Here is a 22204-nt window from a genome sequence, read left to right on the forward strand (position 1 = left end):
CAGGGTGGTGCATATCCACAATTCTAGTCACCTGGGAGGCAAAAGTAGGAGATCTTTCCAATTTGAGGTCAGCCTGGGTATATGTTTAAAAAAAAAAAAAACTGTCTCAAGGAAAAAAAAACAAAAAACCAAATTTAGTCTAAAAAATAACAGGAGATAGTAACTGGAGAGGGGGAATTATTAAATGATCAAAGCACATTCTACATATGTATGGCAATGTTGGGATGAAATCTGCTTACAATATATGCCAGTGGAAAAAAAAGAATAACAGAATGACTAAATGAAGATACATTTAGATACAAATATTGTTCTCCAGTATTTGAGCAAGTAACTTAAAGAGAAGACAAGCTCTACTCATCTGCTTCCTCTGAGTTGGGCCTCAGGGACAATCTTCCCTCAGGCCAGAATACTTTCCACCCAAGCTCTTTCACAGTCTGCCTGGACCAGTACTTTCCCTAAGAGCATTAAACCCTCCCACTGTAGACCATGGGGGCACTTGCAGAAAAGGATGGAGGTGGGGGAAGGGGAGGTAGCATTAAAAACAACAAACACTCTAAAAATTGTTCCTTTAGAAAGTCACTAAATTTTTATTGTGTGAAGGTGAATGCTGAAGATTAACTATTAATTCAAAGTGTATTCTTTAAATCTATGCATAACATTTCTACTTTGCTTTCACTGCAACGAAGGAAAAGGTCAGGTGAGCTGTTCAAACTGCAGTGTTACTTAGGAAACCCGGCAGATCACTATGTCCCTGGGGCAGGAATGTACTTTTAGGGGAAAAGTTACTTGAGTAATACATGCATGTTTAATAGAACCAATGTTGGCAGAAAATAACTGAAGTGACTGCTTTTGGTCTACAACAAAGATGTTGAGAGTTATTCCTAAGGAGTAAAAAGCTTTATGAGCCAATGGCAAGCAATTTAAGGAACAGTTCACCTTCAAAATCACTCCTTTTTTACAGCTATGGAAAAGTTCATTTTTTGGGGGTATAAAATAAAAATCAGACAATGTAGGAAGAGGTATTTATTTGCTGTACTTTTTTTAAGTAACAAGGGAAAACAGATGTTTCTAAGGACCAAAGGTCTTACATGTCATATATTCCAATTATTTTCTTTAATAACTAATTTATTTACCTCAATTACTTTTAAGAAAAATTTATGGGGGCCTGTCCCATGTAAAACACTGCACTGGATGATGATAGGATAAATACATGAAACCAAGTCAAGACTTACCCTGCCCTAAGGGGTTCATTGCATGGCATGAAGGCTGATTTACAAATGGAGACCTAATAATCTGAGACAGTGAGCTGTAATCAAGATGAAGTCAAGTGCAAGGGTAAAAGGAGGGAATTAAATCTACGGAAGTAAGAGAGACCCCACACTCACTTGTGATTTATCTTCAAGGTTGACTGACATTTATTAAACACCCAATTGGGGAAAGATTTTTACAGACTTGCACAAGGGGAAAGATCTAGGCCTTATGAACCATGAGCAGTGAGGGACAGAAAACCTGAATATCACAATAACCGTAAGGAACAGAGGTAGCTTATCTAGCAGGAAGAGACCCTGGCAAGTCTAATGACTCTAACTCAAAGCTAACCCTAATCTACTTTCCTTAGTTAAGCCAAGGTAGAAAGGATATAATGAAGCTGTGTCATGCGACCCACAGAAGCAGAATAATTTCAAATCAGTTGGAAAAGTGAGTATAAAAAAATATATGAAGGGGCTGGGAAGATGGCTCAGTGGTAGAGCGCTTGCCTTGCATGCCTGAGGCCCTGGGTTCGATTCCTCAGCACCACATAAGCAAAAAGAAAAAAGCCAGAAGTGGCGCTGTGGCTCAAGTGGTAGAGCGCTAGCCTTGAGCTGAAGAGCTGAGGGACAGCACCTAGGCCCAGAGTTCAGGCCCCACGACCGGAGCCCCCCCAAAAAAAAGAAAAGAAAAAAAGAGGAAGAAAATGTTTCCATCCCTTTACATGAGCAGTAAGATGTGGTCAGTTGAGAGCTGCTATATGTAAGACCCTCCAACAGAGGACAAAAGACCATAATGCGGGAGATTCCAATAGGCTCAGAGGGCCTATAGACAACATCACAGCAAAAGCATTTCCTCAGACATAGCTGAAACTAAGGCACCAAAGAGGTTAGTAAGAGCTGCTATGCATCACAGCATCCCCACCAGAGAGAAGACTAATAAAAGGTCCCTTCCCCCAAGCCCTGGGGGTAAAACCTGAGGCTGTTTATTATAGCTCCAAAGGTCAAAATTAATAGCATGAATTGAGTCTTCTTCTTGCTCTTTGAAACTCCTTGTCAAGTGGCACAGCCAGCTGGGCACACAACTCTGATATGCAGATCATAATGTTTATGAACAGATAAAATGAATTACAATGAGCTAGGGCTATCATTTATCAGCTCTCCAATGGACAGGAAGGTCTCACTTTTTCACTCAAACACTGTCCAAATAACTCTTCTTACAGTCCATCTGAGGCCATGTCAGGTCCTCAAGTATCTGTATGACACTTTACTAGCAAATGACTACAGAAGCCAACTCAGTCTTAACACTGTCATCATCATAAGGACAGAAGAGGGAAATTAACTATATGACAAAAATACTACTAGTTACCAGGCTTGCTGAAATATTTATATACATTAGTGCATTTTCATACCCACTAGTCCAGTAAGAAGTTTCTATTTTAAACATGAAGAAACTGAGGAATGGAGAGGTCGAGTATTTGCCCAGGGAAATAAAGATTCTTCTGTGGGTCTATCTCATATTAGTATCCATGCTCTTACTTTCATACTGTATCTGCCAACATCTCATGGATAATGAAAAAAATAGGAGGAAACCAGGAAATTTGTATTTATTCAGTAAAGAAAATATATAACATTTGCATATCAGGTTGTACCTGCCATCCTTATTGGAATTGAAAACAATATTTCTTAAGTGAAAAGGTTATTTATAAAAGAAAAGATCTGTATGAAAATAAGCTACAATCAAGTGCATTGCTATTTCAGACTTAAAGAAAGTACAAGTAGAAAAGGGTGGGGCCTTACCAAATTACCACAGAAAATATCACAAAAAATTAAAAAAACTCAGAACTACCAAGAAACACTCAAAACAACAGTGACTTGTGCAACATGCAGAGCAGTGTAGCAAACAGTAAGTTCTAACTATGGTTTACCATAGGCAATAAGGGTAAGAAAAGCTATTCTTCACAGTCAATCTCTCATTTTGGGAAAGCTGCCTATGGGTCTAGTCTTATCACAAATTATTGCTCTTGACAACAATACCACTGTGTCTATCAGAACACCAATCACACCATCTGCTGTTAGAGTGGCAGCAATTCTTAACACTGAGTATTATAAAAGCAAACTACAAACCAGCAACCAAAACAATAAAATAAAAATAGTTGGTTTACCAATTTTATCCACATATGCAGCCAATTCTACAACTGTCCACATCCCCCCACTGACCTTCACTCTCCTATTTATCAGTAAGTACACACATGACACTGTGCCAAACACCAACACTCAACTTCACCTGCAGCAGCTTCTCTGGCAAACTTTACCCCCCCACCCCCCTCAATGAAGAATTAAGGAATTGTGCTCAAAATACAAAAGCAAAGAACCTGTGCTAATTATGAAACCAAGTCCCAGTTAAGCCAATCACCAAGTACCAGTTATAAAAATCACATGCTCGGGGCTGGGAAGGTGGCTCAGTGGTAGAGCGCATGCCTTGCATGCCAGAGGCCCTGGGTTCAATTCCTCAGCACCACATAAGCAAAAAGAAAAAAAAAAGCCGGAAGTGGCGCTGTGGCTCAAGTGGTAGAACGCTAGCCTTGAGCTGAAGAGCTGAGGGACAGTGCCCAGGCCCAGAGTTCAGGCCCCACGACCGGACCCCCCCAAAAAAATAAATAAAAAATAAAATCACATGCTCTTATGGAGGCAATACTAAACCCTGACTTCATATTAGTCACTTGAGGAGAATTAAAATAATGCCAATGCTGGACCTCATCCCAAACCAACTAAATCAGAATATCTGGAGGTGGGGTCCAGCATAGATGCTTTTGCTTCCCCAGAAGTGCAGACAGGGTTGAAATCCATCAAATTTAACTTATTTCTAGAGGGGTATTTCTAAAATACTTGTAAATCTACAAATCTTTAGAATGGAACAACAATCACAAAACTCCCCTTCTGCCATCTTAGCTGTATAATACATCAAACTGTGTCACTTTAAAACTATGACCCTATTATTTGTTTATAGCAGTGTAAGAGTACCTTGAGGTCACACGTACACACTCTGTGGCCCCTGGCCCAGGAGCTGTATGTGAGTCTTGTGGTGGCCTTGCTGGCATGCAGATGCCAGGCACTGAATAGAGTGCAACTGGCAGTGTTCAGGCAAGAAACAGTCTCAGTTCAGTACCCTGGCAGGAGGGAACCTTCATAGTACAGGCATGATTATCAGACTCTTTGTGCTCTTAAAGGAGAGTAATTATAGGCATGTGAAAAAAGGAAAGCACTCCCTGAGGAACTCTTCCTCACATGCTTCCCAAGAGGCGTGAGAGCCATTAAAAATTCCATGATGAAGAGGAAAAACAGCCTGGGAACAGCCAGGAGGCAATACAGCAAATTAATACACCAGCCCTCCTCAGGGAAAGCTGTGATAAAACAGGAAACACTTTTCTTTTTGCAAAATAAAATTATACCATTAATGATAACATAGTCACCACACACACACACACACACACACACACACACACACACACACACACACACACACACACTCACACACACTGTTCTAATGATGGGTGTAAAATTCCCAATGCTGCCCAGATGCCTTGAAAGAAAGCTTTTCCTGCTACAATTAAAATGGGACAAGAAAACGATAAAATTTCTATTTAAAACGTTTTTTTTTAATGAGGCATTTGGCTGCTGCTTCTCTACCACCACTGGTTCCTTTACATTCTCTCTTAGAAGCCAGACTATTGTTAGTTTACATGTGCAAAACTCACAGCCTAGTTCCTAATTGGATTTCAATATTCTCCCACACTAGAGTTAGACTCTTTCTCCACTCACTCTTTGCTGACAAGGACCTCTTTCCCCTATTTCAAAGGTGTGAGGGGTAGCCCCAAGAGGTCAGTGCCTCCTGATTCATATTTTCCAAAATGTACACAGGTCACCTGCACTTATCACCTCCCACAGAACAGTTGTTGCCAAACCTGATGTGTACCTTCACTGATTAAAAATGTGAGGAAAGAGTTGTTATAGATGTAATACAAACCCATAACTATAAATATGTACCACTAGACTAATATAACTATTTAAATTAAAACAAAGAAGTTTTTAAGGAGAAGATAATAAATAAATGCTAAGTTAAAAACCTTCATGCATGCAACCATTTGGTGTCCACAATCCTAAGAATGCTGTCTAGAAGTAAGACTAAAAAGACAATCTCTAATGTTCTACATTCTCTCTCTTTTAGTAACCATCTATATCAACAGCAGTATTTCCCTGGAGCCATGAATACCAGAAGCTCACTGGGACTTTCTAAGGTTTCCAAGTCCAGTCACAAACACCACCAGGTAAGAGGACAGTAATGATGCAGATAATGAGATACACCAAGAAACAAGCTGTTGCCACCGTGTCCAACCAAAGTGAGGCGTCTGAAGGGAAAACCTGAGAGAAACATAGATACTGGCCTTAGTACAACAGCCCAGCTCTAGGTAGCAGAAGTAAAAGGAGGAGAGTAATCACTTTGAGCATTGGACTTGACAGGCACTTACTCATATCATTTTCCCAAAGAATATTCATAGGCATTACTTTGGTGCCAAAACAAAAAGCTACGGGACAGCTTTCCTACAGACTGAAGTCTTGTCTTTTTGAACACCACCACCTCTAAGATAACCTCCCCTGAGCTTGAGTTAGGAGCTCATCCTCTGTGCTTCACATAATTAGGAAGCAAACTTTTATTGCAATTGTCAATTTCCATACCTGCCTTTCCCTGAGGCTGTAGTTCCTAAACAAAAGGCCCAGTACTTAGTAGGGAGTCAGTGAATACTGAATGAATAAACAAAAAATAAGCACTACTACTAAAAAAAAAGCCTCAAAGTGATAGTTTATATCACCCTGCAATTTTCCATTCTTTTTCTTTGGGTGGTGCTAATGTCTGAATACCCTATCTTGTTACTCAAGCCATGGCACCAGCCCTAATTTTCCACATTCTTAGTAACACCATCTATGATGGTCTTTCTTTTCAAAAGACTATCTCTACTGAAATGCTACTTGTCTTGTAGACAGATCTATGGCAGGGCTGGGAAGTTGGCTCAGTAATAGAGTGCTTGCCTCGTATGCATAAGGCCCTGGGTTCAATTCCTCAGCACCACATGCCAGAAGTAGCACTGTGGCTCAAGTGGTAGGGCGTTAAGCCTTGAGCTGAAGAGCTGAGGGACAGAGTCCAGGCCTAGAGTATAACTAACAAAAAAAAGAAAAAAAAGGACAGATCAATGCAATAGGTTATGGTATAGTCTATTCTAAATGTATCCATAAAAAGAAAACTTCTTTGTATAGCCTGTACCCCAATCTATGAACATATCTACTTAACTTATTAGGAAGAAAAAAAATCATCAGAATCTCAGGAATTCTTTTCCCTACAAGAAATAATCATAGTTCTACTGTCCAGCCTATTAACTATTCTTTTGTGCACAACAGCATTGCTAAAGAACGCTGTCATTAAAACCATATTTATTTATCATCTAAATTTCATTCATTTGAAAGATGGTGAATGTGTAAGAAATGCCAGTCCACATGCTAGTGATCTACTGGGGAGTAAGACAAGGACCTGAATTTTGAAGTTTATATTCTGGTGACAGAGACATGGAGGAGAAAGAAATACACAAATTTATTAAAGACCATGCGAGCAATGAAGGGAACAAATACATAATGAGCAGAGAGTGTTGCAGATGGCCTAATGGTCTGAGCTGTCCTCTGAGGAGGTAACATGGTAAGCTGAAGTGAGCAGCAGCTTAAAAAGTTTCCAGGCAAAGGGAACAAGAGTAAAGGTCCAAGGCGGGAAAGAATGGCTATTTTTGAAGAATAAAATGGTACTCCCTGATGTAGCTGAATCTCTCCCTCAGAGAAGGGGGAAGACATATGAAAGGAAGCTAGCCATGTAGGCAGAAATCAGATTATGCAGGGTTTTACAGGTCATGGCAAGGGACATTAATAATGTTCTTTGAAGAGGGGCTTTTAGCAACAGAAATAATATGAAATATGAGCTAGAAGAGTTAGGTCACAGTTGAGACTTAATCACAAAGCAGCTGTGTGACCACAGGAAACTACTCACCACTTAGTCTGTTTCTCACTTGTGCAACATTTATTTACCTTGAATGGTTATTATAAGGATCAAACTGGATCCTGTCCATAAACATTGTAAATCAGAAGAGTTACCTGGCAGAGCAGTGTGCTGGTGAGCATCTTCGATGAGAAGCATCAGTAAGAACATCCAGAGAGTAAAGGGGAGAGAGAGGATTAGACTGTGGGAATAAATAAGATTATTTTAATAAAGTTTAAAGGGACCAGATCTGCTCCCAAAGGGTATCTACTACTTGATTACTTTTCTCTTTGGCTGTTCTATTCTTCTTTCATACTAAACATAGATACACCATTTGATAAAGCTGTGCTTTCCAACTGTGACCAGGAATATGGCACACTTCAGAAGAAAAAAAAACCCTATTCTTTGTTAAACAACAACTAATACACATCTCCTAATACATAAAAATTACTTAAATGGCAGAAGATAGTACTTTCCCAACTGATACGGTAGAAACTTAAGTTCAATGATTACCAAATCCTTCTCCTAAAAAGCTAAGAACTAAATTACCTTTTCATTCCCTTACCCTGGCAATATTTCTAAGAATAACTGGTTAGCACAATCCAGTGGCATAGTAAAGTAGAATCAAAACTAGATGGGAATTAGAATACCTATCTTTGAATCCCAATCTACCACAGGACTGACACATGTTTAAAATTAAACAACCTTTGAGGTTTACTCTTCATCTACAGAGTCCTACCTATTTTAGAAGACATTGACTAAAATATTGCTTTCGAGTTATTTGTGAGCAATTGAGAGTATAGTACAGCAGTAAACTTGATGCCTGGCATACAGGAGACCCTGGCTTCAATCTCTAGCAACAAAAAAAACAAACCAAATCAAAGATTGTAAGGATTAAATGGTATGTATATGTACATATCATATACATATATAATATATATGAAAGCACCCCACTTTATGTTTTCTAGCTTTCTTTGAATTTTTCCCAGTATAGTTTTTTCTAAAAATGTGTAAGTTTTTACATCTTAAGACTGAAAGAACTTTTGAAAGGTAACTGCAAAAGTATTTTAAAAGCCAGGTACTGGTGGCTCACGCCTGTAATCCCAGCTACTCAGGATGCTGAGATCGGAGGATCACAGTTCAAAGCTAGCACCAGCAGAAAAGTCCCTGTGGGACTCCCCTCTCCAGTTAACCACTCAAAAACCAGAAGTGGAGCTGTTGGATCAAAGTGGTAGAGCACTAGCTTTGAACAAAAGAGCTCAGGGACATAGCCCTGAGCTATGTTCAAATCCTACAACTGCCAAAAACAAAAAAAGTAAGTTTTTTAAAAGGACCTAACAGCATAGAATTCTAGTGTTAAACTAAATGATAACACAGATTACAAATGAGAATGCTTTCTTAATGCAAAGGTCAAAACTAAAATAAAAACAGGATTCTCTTGAAGGTGTTACATATAACAAATTGATTATCACAGTTGAACCAAATGAGGGGAACTAGGTACAGTTCTTATCAGTATGGAATATTCTTGGAAAGTGATCCTCCAAGAATATCCAATTCACTTGGAAAAAGATACCCTTACCTCATGTGTACAAGCAGAAATGTGAGGAAAATCAGAAGCCAACGCTTTATTCTTTCTAAAGACAAGGAAATCAAATGATAAAATAAAGATGACAAAGAAAAGTGATCTTACCTGATTTCGTTCTCTTTTTCCAGCTGATGGTAACCAGAAGCTAAGGAAAGGGGGAGAATAACAGGAAAGAAAGCAATAAAAAGATAGGAAATTTATGGAAGGGAAAAGATAAGAAGATAGAATGAAGATAGAAGAAAATGGGAAAAAATGCAACTAGAGGAGAAAAGGAGAGATACTGTATCAGCACTAAATGTAGCTCTCTAAAGGAAAAAGACTTGCAACTGAATGTAATAACTATACCAGCTAAAATAACCGCAAGATTACACTGTAAAAGCAGCATACTCCCAGCTATGCAGTGACAAGAGGACTCCAACTCCAACTCCACACGCATATCTTGTTTAGTTGGTAAATTTAAAATTACATTGGGCTAGATGAGTACTAGACTGTCACTGGATTCTCATCATCTTATATAAGGGACAAAATACAGGCTAACAATTTTTGTAAGTCACTAAATTCCTTTGACATATATATTTATTCAACAGGCATTTAGGTTTTTCCCAGTGAGGAATCATTCAGTGTCCAAGTGTGAAGGTTGCTAGACAATAATTATAGAGAGTCAATCATGTAGGGCCCAGCTATCATGACAAGGGACAGATGATTCTTCTGCAGCTACATAAGGTTTGCTGTTGTCCTCACATAATAAGGTAGAAAGAGTTCTCTACAAACAGGCCTAAAAGTAGGAAACAATATAGGAAAAAGATTTTTCTACAAAGAGGCCTAAAAATGGGAAACAATATAGGAATATACAGGCAACCACCTATCTTGAACAATCAAAACAAAAAAAGTTTGAGAGACAACTGGGCACTGGGGGCTCATGCCTGTAATCCTAGCAATTCAGGAGGCTGAGATCAGAAGATCATTGTTCAAAGCTACCCCAAGCAGGAAAGTGCATGGGATTCTTATCCCCCAATTAACCAGCAAAAAAGCCAGAAGCAGAGCTATGGCTCAAGTGGTAGAGCACCAGACTTGCGCAAAAAAGCTCAGGGACCGTGCCCAGGCTCTGGGTTCAAACCCCAGGACTGGTGCACACTCACACAAAATAAAAGAGAGAAAGAGAGAAAGAAAAAAAAAATGAGTTAAAAATATAACATCCTTAGTGATGTATACTAACATAGAACCTAGAGATTTAAAAAAGGCAAGAAAATAAAAACTAGTCTAGAAAGGATAACTACTGCCATGATTTTAAGACATTGGCCATCTTAACTAGCACAAAGTAAAAACCTTTCAGTTTTTCAGCGCTGTAGTTCAGTTTCTACGACTTCACAAAAGTCTCCTCTGTTTCCTTCCCCAAGGTACAGGTTAGGACAGACAGAAAATACTTAAGGACTTACTCTTTCTGTTGGGGGTCACTGATGATATGGCTTATCCTCTCAGTACCAAGAGTGCTTATGCTGGCCTCCTAAAAGTAAGAGAAGGACAAGAATATTAGCCAACTACAGAACCAAATATATACAGAACACATACACACATGCGTGTGCACCACACACACACTCACACTTCCCATAACTATGCCAGCCATGCAGATTTCAAATGCATTTGTCAAATGTCAGTTTTTAAAAACAGCATGTTGAGTATGTGTGTGTGTCTGTGCGTCTGTTTGCCTGTGTGCTTATGTGTAGAAGTAGAACCACTTCTTCAGAAATACTCAACAGCCGCCAATGTTTTTTGTCTTTCTGCCTCAGCCTCCTGAGTGCTGGGATTACACCTATATATACTCACAGTAGCCAATTTTTTTTAGGCAGGCCAGCATATCAGACTCATCAATTATGTGATTATAGCTCTATTAGCCTTTCTATGGGGACATGCTTATTCAGGTGGCTTATATAAAAGGCTATCTTTATGTATCTTTTATACTGGATACAAATACAAGATATCTGTTGAATGAATGTATACACATCAAAGGACTTTTGTGACCTACAAAAAATTATCACCATGAATTTTGTCCCTTATACATCGTCTGAGAGTAAAAATAAAATTGATTCGTAAATTCAGTATTCTCAAGATGATAATATGAAAGCTTACCCATAATACCACAAGCAATTCAAAAACTAATAACCTACAAAAATTGTAAAGTGGCAGAAGGCATTCATCCTTCATTTAACTTGAGCACATTTATAGTGAATAGTTATCACAGTACCAAAGAATGCATACCAACCCGTATATGAATAAGAGTTACACACATATGAGTAAGCGCTAAGACAAAAGAACGTAAGTTATGAAAATAAATGTCAAGAACATTGAGCTTGTTACTAAAATAAAACTCATTTTTTTTCTGGGTAAATGTTATTATCTATATTCATCTATGTATATGGATTAGCCTAAACATTAGGATACACATTTTAGCGAACGACTGGCTATAGACATATTAATTTGGAGGTCAGATTGTAGAAGGGAGTGGAGCTAAATGAAAAGGGCCCACACACTACATTCTTCATATTCTTCATCCCTCATGGCTATGCCTACTGGTTGCAGACACAGAACAGTAGAGGAGCCAAGGGAAAAGATGGGTGAAAAATGAGCTATTTGTTACAGCAGAAAAATTATTAACTTAAAATGCCGTAATGTTTAAATTTACAGTTTATTACTGTGTAAATTACAAGCAGTACTTTGCGTAATTAGCAGCTCACTGGCAGGGAGCTGTGAATGAAACTCATTATTTATGGTTACAATTTAGAAAAAGAGAAGAAAGATGGGGGAGAGGGATGGGGGGAGAAGAGCGGTGACCTCTGCTAGAAATGACAAATATTCCTTTAAGGTGATGAAGATGAATTAAACAAGTAAACATTATCCTATTTATTTGAAATCATTAGAGGCATGTCCAATAGACTCTAGATACTTTCAGACATGCAAAAGGGACCTCTAAACTGACTCACTTCCACAAAAGTGGAAGGCTCTCAAATCCTACATAATACTGTTCACACATACACTCCCCCAAACATTCAATTGGTTTCATTAACTCCAGGTATTTTGTGGCACCTTTAGTTGTCAACAGGGCACACAAATCCCATAGGGAATGCCACCTTCCCACAGCACCTAGGAAACCATGAGAGCTATCACCTTCCCAACCAGCCTTCTTCGTCCCTTCCTGAGGCATCTAGCTGCAGCTCCTGGCAGGCGATTTAAGCGAGCATGGTACCCTAAAAAAAAAAAAAAAGAAAGAAAAAAAGTCTCAGTTACTAAACACACAAAATCCATAAGCATGGGTAGCCTATGCCTATGTAAGTGTTCCTGTCTCAAAAGAAAGGAAGAGGGGCTGGGAAGGTGGCTCAGTGGTAGAGCACTTGCCTTGCATGCATGAGGTCCTGGGTTCAATTCCTCAGCACCACATAAGCAAAAAGAAAAAAGCCGGAAGTGGTGCTGTGGCTCAAGTGGTAGAGCACTAGCCTTGAGCTGAAGAGCTGAGGGACAGTGCCCAGGCTCAGAGTTCAGGCCCCATGACCGGACCAAAAAAAAAAAAAAAAAAGCAAGAAAGGAAGGAAGAAAAACGGAATAAGGAAGAGAAGGAAGGGGGGAGGAGGGAGGGAGGAAAGGAAGAAGGAAGAAGAGAGAAATGTAAAAGGGAGGAGGTATGAAGGAAAGAAGGGGGAGGAGGAGAAAGAGAGAGAAACAGAAGTTCATAAGCAGTCAGATACTTCTAGTCCACTGGGACCCTTACCCCAGGCTCTTCACAAGACCATTTGCCATATCTGTTATTGTTCCCATATATGTCACTAACACTACAATCTTAGGCATGCTATTTATCTTTTGACTTTGGTAAATTTATAAAAGGGCATACTTGCTAGCCCAGGGATATACCTAATAAAACAGTATAAAGAAGGTACTTTATAAACCTCAAACACTATACTAATAGAAAAGGTTCACTTAACAATTCCTAATTTTTTTTTTTGGTGGGGGGTGTTGGTCATGGGGCTTGAACTCTGGGCCTAGGCGCTGTCCCTCAGCTCTTCAGCTCTACCACTTGAGCCACAGCACCACTTCCGGCTTTTTCTGCTTATGTGGTACTGAGGAATTGAACCCAGGGCCTCATGCATGCGAGGAAAGCACTCTACCACTAAGTCACTTCCCAGCCCCCAATTCCTAATTTTAAGTGTTAGTTACTATCTCAAAAATGTACTAATTCATGAAATAGTGATGAAAAATAGAATACCATTTTCTGTTATGTATGTTCTACACACAAAGAAAGAGTAAGAATAGACATAAAAATGTTATTAATGACTTGATCTTTGAAACTGAGATTATAGCCATTCCCAGTTTCTTCTTGATGTTCTTACTTTTTTGTGTCTACTTTAAATGGTTCAGGGCTGGGAAGGTGGCTCAGTGGTAGAGTGCTTGCCTTGTATGCATGAGGCCCTGGGTTCAATTCCTCAGCACCACATAAGCAAAAAGGAAAAAACTGGAAGTGGCGTTGTGGCTCAAGTGGTAGAGCGCTAGCCTTGAGCTGAAGAGCTGAGGGACAGTGCCCAGGTCCAGAGTTCAAGGCCCTACGACCAGACCCAAAAAATAAAAAAATAAAAATAAATCAATGGTTCATAAAGAACTTACAGAAATATTTATTGAAACATTCAATAAAAAATAAAAGTTACTGCCAAGGTGCTGGTAGCTCACAGAGATCTAAAGATCAAGATTCAAAGCTGGCCCAAGTAGGAAAATCTATGAGACTCTTATCAACAATTAACCACAAAAAATAAAATAAAATAAAAAATCTGGAAGTGGAGCTACGGTTCAAATGATAGCGTTGAGCAAAAAAACTCAGGGACAGCACTTAGGCCCAGAGTTCAAACCCCAAGACCAGCAAAAAAAAAAAGTTACTAAGGCAGCAAAATTTGTGTCTCAGAAAACAGTAGTCCTTACCAAGAACCAGCTGCATTAAAGCCTATCAATCCAAATTAATAAAAATTAAATCCTGGGGCTGGGAAGGTGGCTCAGTGGTAGAGTGCTTGCCTTGCATGCCTGAGGCTCTGGGTTCGATTCCTCAGCACCACATAAGCAAAAAGAAAAAAGCCAGAAGTGACGCTATGGCTCAAGTGGTAGAGCGCTAGCCTTGAGCTGAAGAGCTGAGGGACAGCGCCCAGGCCCAGAGTTCAGGCCCCACGACCGGACCAAAAAAAAAAAAAAAAATTAAATCCTACATAGAAGTTTACAGTTCTCAGTATAATCGTGACTACCCTACAATGCTCAACAAATACTTGGTACTTGTTACAGAGACTCCTAGAATTATAAATTTACTGAGCTGAAGAAATATATAAAAGAGTCTTGTTCAATGTCATGTCTTAAGCAATGACCCTGACATCCCTAGGGATTGAAGTGCCTTGGTTACAACCACAGAGCTAATAGACTGTATAAGGAGAGTATTATTACCACAATAACATCTCCATATCTTAGGCTCTTTCTACCCTACTTTGCTATCTTATAAATGAAGGAAAAACAAAAGGAAAGGATATGCATTTGTGCTGAAATGTGTGATAACAGGATCATTAATATGATCCTAAAAGTGTTTTTTTAATTTTTAAATTATCCATGTAAAAATGCCATTATACCTTGTATGTGAATGTTCTTATGATAATCTATTCCTTTACTAGAAAAAAATCTCTCACTGAGCTTCCAATGAGCTCTCAATAATCTATTATCTACACAAAAAGATGAGCAGCCACTACATGTAAGGCTTCCTAAATCTGGCACAAATTGGCAACAAAGGCTAAGGAATGCCCTATTAATATATGTCCCAAGAATCTCCATAGATTGAATTAGCTAGAACTGGAAGTTTGAGCTTTGAGGCTCAAGAATCCTCTAGAAAATCCCTAGCATAGCAACACAATTGAGATACTGGTGCATATTTAGAGGCATGTTTGAGCAAAGACAACTATAAAAGCATAAATTATATTTTACATTTTAGTCTCCTCCAAACTCACCTCTCTGAGCTGGCCGGGAAGGTAAAAGGAATGTGGGGTCTGAAAGTTTATCCAGTCCAGAGTCCATTCTTTCTACTTCAGTGCAGTGATCAGGAGCCCACTTGGGTAGAAGATTAGGGACAGTGAATCCTGGGACACATTCTCCTTCATAGAACCAATCACTCTGCTCATCATCCCCTAAAGCAAATAGGTCATGTCATAAGCTGGAATTTCAACATGCACCAAGAAAAAGCAAATAGGAGGATGTCTTCTCAGTGCTACAGTTTTAATTTTTTGTTGTTGTTGTTTTGCCTGTCTTGGGGCTTGAACTAAGGGCACAGGCACTGTTCCTAAGCCTCTTTGTGTTAAGGCTAGCACTCTACCATTTGAGCCACAGTCCCATTCTGGCTTTTTCTGAGTAGTTTATTGGAGTAGTCTAATGGACTTTCCAGCCCAGGCTGGCTTTGAACCGTGATCCTCAGATCTCAGCCTTCTGAGTAGCTAGTATTATAGGCATGAGCCACTAGTGCCTGGCTTGATAAGATTTTCAAATAAAGTACCAAAAATTGTTCTGGCCCTTCTTCCTAATAAATATTTCAATGAAAACTGAGATACCAAATTAGTGTCACATGAACGCTATTCTGTGTTAGACTGGATTGCTCTAATAGTGAAAACTAGTAAGGCTGCTGTTTACTCCTTACTAAAACTCTGTAAATATGTAATCCCTTCCAATCCCTATATTAATTCCAACTTACAACAAGGTTTCTAATGTCCATAGAGAAGTCAAGTTAAGTTACTAAATGAAGACACCAGAATTTGAACCTAAAGCTGGGTTAACAAAGCTTGAAGTCTTTTCCACAAAAAATAAACTGTCTTCCTTACCATTCTTCCTACTAAATACAAATTTAGGGGTTCACAGCCACAAGGTCACTTTAGTCCTACTCCTGCTGAAGGTGATTTGTCTTTTGGTGTATCTTTTTTCCTGTAGTTGCATTTCTCATAATATGTTTGCCTTACCTTGTTTAATAATCCTTGGTATCTTGTTCAACTAACAATATAATTCTCTAAAGATTTTCAGAAAGTGATCTCATGTTGCCAAAGTTATGCTGTTTATAAATGATAAAGTCACAACTAGACCCATCTATCTAGACTCTTGGTTCAAACCTCTTCCTACTAGCTACTATAATAGCTTCTCAGTTTCCAAAAACAAGTTATTCCTACCAATAAGACAGATAAGAATAAGGAAGGTAACTTCCTGTTTGCTGCCTCATCACCTTTTCAAAACTGCAAGGATGAAGGAAATAACAAGAACATCGAAAGAAGCCCACAGTACATTCAGTCTCTAATATATACTGGACCCCAAAGAAGCCCCTCAGGACATGACAGCCACATGAAGCCACTATCACCCAGGGTAGTGAAAGTCTTAAAGTAAAAACCTCCAGAAGGGGCAGTAAAAGATGCACTCTGGTGAATAGCAGCAGATATTGCCACTGAACAAGTTACTCAAAGTGGTCCAATATAAACACAAACTACAAACAATTGTCTCTCTAAAAGAGAAGACCTCAATGTTTACCTTGCACCAGAAACACCACTCATTATAATAGAGGGGGAAATAGAAGGGAGACAGAAAAAGGTTGCAACACATGGGACATAATACACCGACTGCTGAGCACTACCCCCATTTCTGATTTTGGCGTGGGTAAGACCAAAAACTTGCATTTCTAACATGTTTCCTCATGAAACTACGCTGGTCTGGGGTCCATGTTTAAAAAACACTATTCTAAGAACATCTTATCTTATTGACTACTGATGAACCATGATCACTTCCATGTTCATTCCTTTCTTATCCAGAAACTCTCCCTAGGATAGTTCTTGAAATAGACTATCTACTCAGATCAGTTTTTCTGATGATTAATGCCAAACTATAGCTGGATTTTTTTTTTTTTTTTAGTTCTCAAGTGTCTACTCATGATTTCCAATAATAGAGAAAGGAGTCATTGGGTCAAGATTATTTGCAACTATGAAAATAAGACTAATGGGCCAGGTGTGGGTGGCTCATGCCTGTAATCCTAGCTACTCAGGAGCTAAGATCTGAAGATCCCAGTTCAAAGTCAGCCTAGGCAGGAAAGTCTATGAGAATCCTATCTCCAATTAACCACCAAAAAACTACAAGTAGAGCTGTGGCTCAAAGTGGTAAAGCACTAGCCTTAAGCTCAAAAACTCAAGAACAGCCAGATCCTAAGTCCAAGCCCCACTGTAATTGTTCTGTAAAAGGAGAAAGATAAATAGGGAGGGGGTAAAACTGACTGGGATACATTATAAACATGTAGAAAATAAATCCTTCCCCTATATAACCAGTATAAACTACAGGATTCATTGTAACATTGTGAGATCCAGACCAAAAGTTTTCAACATGAATTCACTATAATGCCTGATGCAGGAATTACTTAAAAGGAGTGCTGCCAGGAAATAAGGAAGAGGGTAAGTGATCAGGCTCCCCACCTTTAGTTCCTCTAGCATCTTGATGCAGATAGATTCAGATGTTCTTATAATTTGGGATTCTATGTACAATGTTGTCTGGAGAAGAAAAGGAGAGTGCTCTCCCTATCGTGGTTTCTCATTATTTATTAGAAGCTTATTAGAAAGCAGGCAATGTGATAAGTATCATAGTTATAAAGTAATAAAATAATTCCTCCCTTTGGAAAACTTCAGTGGAAAACACTAAACAATACCTATGATATATGATACCTATGATAGTTTTTTTAAGTCAATAGGCACAAGGGACCACTAAAGCATACACACACAAAAAGATAAGGACTGTCAGTCAAAATGTTTCTCATGAAAAATGCACACTTAAATGGGATATTCAAGGACACTTTAATGATGTGACTACTTATAAAGGTACGAGTGTATAGAACAAGAAAACTACCAAAGGAGGCAGAAGCCCAGAATCAGCACAGCAGAGTTTTTACCATTATTACACCTGGAAAAAAGGAAAGATTGGTTATTAGAGCCAAAGAAGAAACTGCAATTTTAGGCTAAAGCTACGATACAGGCGTGGTAGTCTTCAACAGAAGAGCAAAATTCAAAAGAAAGGGAGTCGGGGAGAGTTTCAATCCAATGTGGTAGACTGCACTATTATTCCATTATCGCCTGCCTGTACTAGAATGATTCATCCACATTCTTTGCCTTTTGCCACTCAATTCCACATTGCCTTCCCCTTTAGGCAAATCATTCTTCTTTATCCTACTGACACTGGGCCTGTTCAGATGACTTGCTGTAAGTAGCAGAATATTAGCAGTTGTGACTTAAGGCAAAAATTTTTAAATATACATGCACAGTCTGGCTTGGTAATTTGGCATTTATGTCTCTGCCATAAGAAGTCCATGTTGTATATAGCCACTGCTCCTTTAGCCAACATAAGATACAATAAGTTGAGGTAACTATAACTATTGAGGGCAGCTAAGCCCAGGCAAGATCATTTAAATTATAGTCAATAAAATCTTCACAGTTGGGCTGGGAAGGTGGCTCCCGTGGTAGAGTGCTTGCCTTGCATGCCTGAGGCCCTGGATTCGATTCCTCAGCACCACATAAGCAAAAAGAAAAAAGCCGGAAGTGGCGTTGTGGCTCAAGTGGTACAGCACTAGCCTTGAGATGAAGAGCTAAGGGACAGTGCCCAGGCCCAGAGTTCAGACCCTATCACCAGACCAAAAAAAAAAATCTTACAGTAAGAAATAAATGTAGTAAACCACTGGAAGTTTGGGGGTTTTAAGCAGCATTATTACAATAAAAATGTGGGACTAATACAAATCTAATTAATTTCTCTCCAATACTACTACTGCCTCCTATGGGTCAAACCCAACATGAAACACAGAGCAAGAAAACACACTGATACAGTCCATAAACATGCCCTGAGGCAAAAGGGGCAAGGCTGTTGGAGAATGAGACAATCTACCCAAAGAAAGGTATAGATGAGATTTCAGCTAGGGACCAACATGAACAGGACCAACATGAACATGACCAACATGAACAAAAGAACAGAGAATTCTTAGCATCTCAATATCACCTGAATGTATAAAATTGAAACAAAGAAAAAGAGGAAAGCTGAGGCTATAGAGTATTATATAATTTTTTCATGATAAATGAAGATATCATTATTACATCTTCTAAAGGTTAAAAACTTGATTTGCTGTAATAAGTATAGGCTTTCTTACATTTCTATAAAATTATGCATCACAACCTTTAAAAGGTGAATTATGCTACTTCACAGCACTGTAGAAAGAGGTAAACATCAGTAATTCTGAATGGTATGTATAGTCTTTATGGAAGACAATCAGACTTTCTTGGTATGAAATAACAGAATCAAGACCCTAACTAGAAGCCAGGCATAAGGGTGCATACCTATAATTCCAACACTCAGGAGGCAAGAGGCAGGAGAATAGAGAATTCCAGACCAGCCTGGAATACATAGCAGGACTCTATCTCAAAAGAAAAGACAAGACAAAAGAAAAGAACTTGAGATAGAATCTATCTGTACACACAGTTTCCAATAACACAACTTTCTAAAATGAGAGAAATATAAACAAAATCACCACCATTGTTGTAAGAAGCTCAACAACTCCACAGGATTAAATTATCTCTATGGCTACAATGCTATGGCATAGATGAGTACCCTCCCACCAGTCCCTTAGGATTTGGATGCTTGAATTTCTGAGGAACCTACCTGGATCATTCTAGGCATGTGACCAGTGCCTCTTTTATCTTGGAGAAAAATTACTGGGCCATAGAAGGCAATTTTATAATATACCCAGCTAGAATACTACAATCACTTATAAATAAGTAAATTTCAGCCATAACAAAAAAAAAAAAAAAAAAAAGGATTCTAGAGATGCTTGAATTCCTCAAGTAGGTTAAGAAAACTTACAAAATTCTTACTGGTTGATAAGTATTATGACCTTGAACAAGTATAGAGGACAAGAATTTTGTTAAATGCCCTTATATAGACAAACACAAAGTTTCAAATTACTACTTAGAATACTTAAAAAATAAAGACCTGATGATTAACATATACATGCCTTATTCACAGACTCTATAATATTCAGACATTTTAACTTGGGCTAGAGATGTGGCTCAGTTGGTAGAGCAATTTGTCTCATATATTCAAGGCCCTAGGCTCAATCACCAGCACTGGATAAAGAAACAAAAGGATGCTGGAAGCATAAGTTAGCACTAGAGAGATGTACTTATCAAGTGATAGGCTCTGAATTCAAACCTCAGTATTGCCCCTCCCACTAAAAAGCTTCCCTAAAGAAGATATTTACTTAATATGTTTACAAAGAACACTATAATCATTAATAAATAAGGTAAATTTCTCCCTTGGTAAAAGAACAACATATCCCCCTCCCAACAAAGAAGAGGAATGCATAAGGATACTTGGTTCTATGGGGGAAAAAAAAGAACTTCTCTAAGTACCAACCTTGACCCTCTTAACCCTCTAGACCAACAATACTCAAAACCTGAACTACTATGTAAGAACCACTTCAGGTGCATATAGAAACTGCAGACTCCAGGAGCAGTTTGATTTCTAGAAGCCCAGGAATGCAGTTTTTTAACAGATGCCCAAGTGGCTCTCATATGACTTAAAGTTTGAGAACCACTGCCACAGGTCACCATCATATTCTCAGTAAGGCACTCCTATAGTTACTAGAGTCAATGTCCCAAAGCTGGGGTCAAGATTACCTTGCCGTCCTTCATCATTGGTAAAGAGCCCAGTGTCACTGCTGCTACACACACTGCTGGTTTCACTGAAAAAAGAGTAAGACATAAGAGAATGTATCAACTCCAGTCAAAAACCACTGTATATTCTTCTGGTTTTCAAGTGGAAAGAGCCCAAGCTTCTCTAATCTCAATCTAACATGTTAGTCACGCAGCAGATTTCATAGGAAAACCATAAGTAAAGCTTATTTCCCCTCAAACTGAAGAAATGTAAGTGGAGAAATCTAAAACTTTTACTTAGGTATATTTCAATGTACTTAAAAATATCTCAAGTGGCTGGGAATGTGGCCTAGTGGTAGAGCGCTTGCCTAGCATGCATAAAGCCTTGGGTTCAATTCCTCAGTGCCACATAAACAGAAAAAGCCAGAAATGGCGCTGTGGTTCAAGAGGTAGAGTGCTAGCCTTGAGCAAAAGAAGCTCAGGGACACAGTGGCCAGGCCCCGAGTTCAAGCCCCAGGACTGGCAAAAAAAATAAAAAAGTTACTCTATTAGTTTACAATAAGATACTAAATATAAGTAATCTCAACCTGATTTGATTAATAAATTTACAGAACAATTTTATTCTTAAATATTGCCAAGAATCACTTTCAAATAAGCTATACATTCATAAGATGTCTAGTACCTTGAGCTGGAGCTTAGCAAGCACAGGTTGTGTGAGCCTTGAGTTCAAACCCCAGTATTTCCCCTGACCTCAAAGACATCTAGGACCTCAAGTTTTCTTCTACTTACAAAGCAACAAATAAATCCATAAAGACAAAAAAAATGGCAAAAATTCTAATTTCCAAAGTTTTATGTCTTCTTTAATATCAAACATATATTTAAGACTAATTCTGGAAAAAGGAATTATAAGTTAAAAATTAAGATTAAAAAAAAAACACTTGGGGCTGGAGACGTGGCTCAGTTAGGAGAGCACTAACCAATGAGTGAAAGCATCAGATACTAAGTTCAAGTCAGAAAAAAAAATCTTCATTTTTGAGTCACTGAACTAAAACTTTTGTTCTAATAATTGATTCTGCTTCATCTTACATTGTTCTCTTACACCCAATCTTCACTGGATTTGATTTGGTTGGTTCAAGAAAGTTTTCTCTATCTTTAAAATATTAGTTATTAACCATCCATGACTGGGAAAGTTTCCTTCTAAGCTAGTCAATTTCTCTGAAGATGAAAGAAACAAAAAGAATGAACAACCATCTTCACTCTGCCACAGAAGAAACAGGCTTGGTAAAATCCCAATCTACATTCCTGGATCAAAAATCTGAAAATGTTGTATTTTGCAACATTTCAAAATAGCTGGCCAAGACTAGGTCCTCAAGAGCTGCTTAAGTTAATTGCACTGCTTTCCTCATTTAAGCTTGTCTTTGAGCAACAGATGCAAGGTAGATGACACAGCAAGATCCAAAAAAAAACACTACCTCTGTATAGGTCATTTCATTTTCTTTTCTTTCTTTGCCAGTCCTAGGGCTTGAAATCAGAGGCTGGGCACTGTCCCTGAGCTTCTTTTGCTCAAGGCTAGTGTTCTACCACATGA

General features: G+C 38.7%; 1 protein-coding gene across 4 annotated transcripts in view; it reads right to left on the bottom strand.

Moving 5' to 3' along the window:
• The window catches only part of Gpatch2l (G-patch domain containing 2 like), a 51812-nt gene that overhangs the window by 16285 nt on the left and 13323 nt on the right, over window positions 1–22204 (bottom strand). Inside the window, exons 3-8 of one of the 4 annotated variants that reach the window (XR_006149434.1) lie at window positions 20641–20705; window positions 14923–15099; window positions 12071–12150; window positions 10345–10412; window positions 8903–8957; window positions 7440–7525 (exon numbers count right to left, since the gene is read on the bottom strand). Coding sequence is in view for 3 of the 4 variants with exons in the window: in XM_042692593.1 (XP_042548527.1) it covers window positions 7440–7525; window positions 10345–10412; window positions 12071–12150; window positions 14923–15099; window positions 20641–20705 (476 nt within the window). In the remaining variant the exon portion in view is untranslated. Of the gene's footprint in view, window positions 1–7439; window positions 7526–8902; window positions 8958–9013; window positions 9054–10344; window positions 10413–12070; window positions 12151–14922; window positions 15100–20640; window positions 20706–22204 lie in introns of all 4 variants that reach the window. The other 3 variants (XM_042692594.1, XM_042692595.1, XM_042692593.1) reach the window with 3 other exon arrangements.

Source organism: Dipodomys spectabilis, unplaced genomic scaffold (assembly GCF_019054845.1).
Source record: "Dipodomys spectabilis isolate Male_0828 unplaced genomic scaffold, ASM1905484v1 ptg000157l, whole genome shotgun sequence".
Classification (NCBI taxonomy): domain Eukaryota; kingdom Metazoa; phylum Chordata; class Mammalia; order Rodentia; family Heteromyidae; genus Dipodomys; species Dipodomys spectabilis.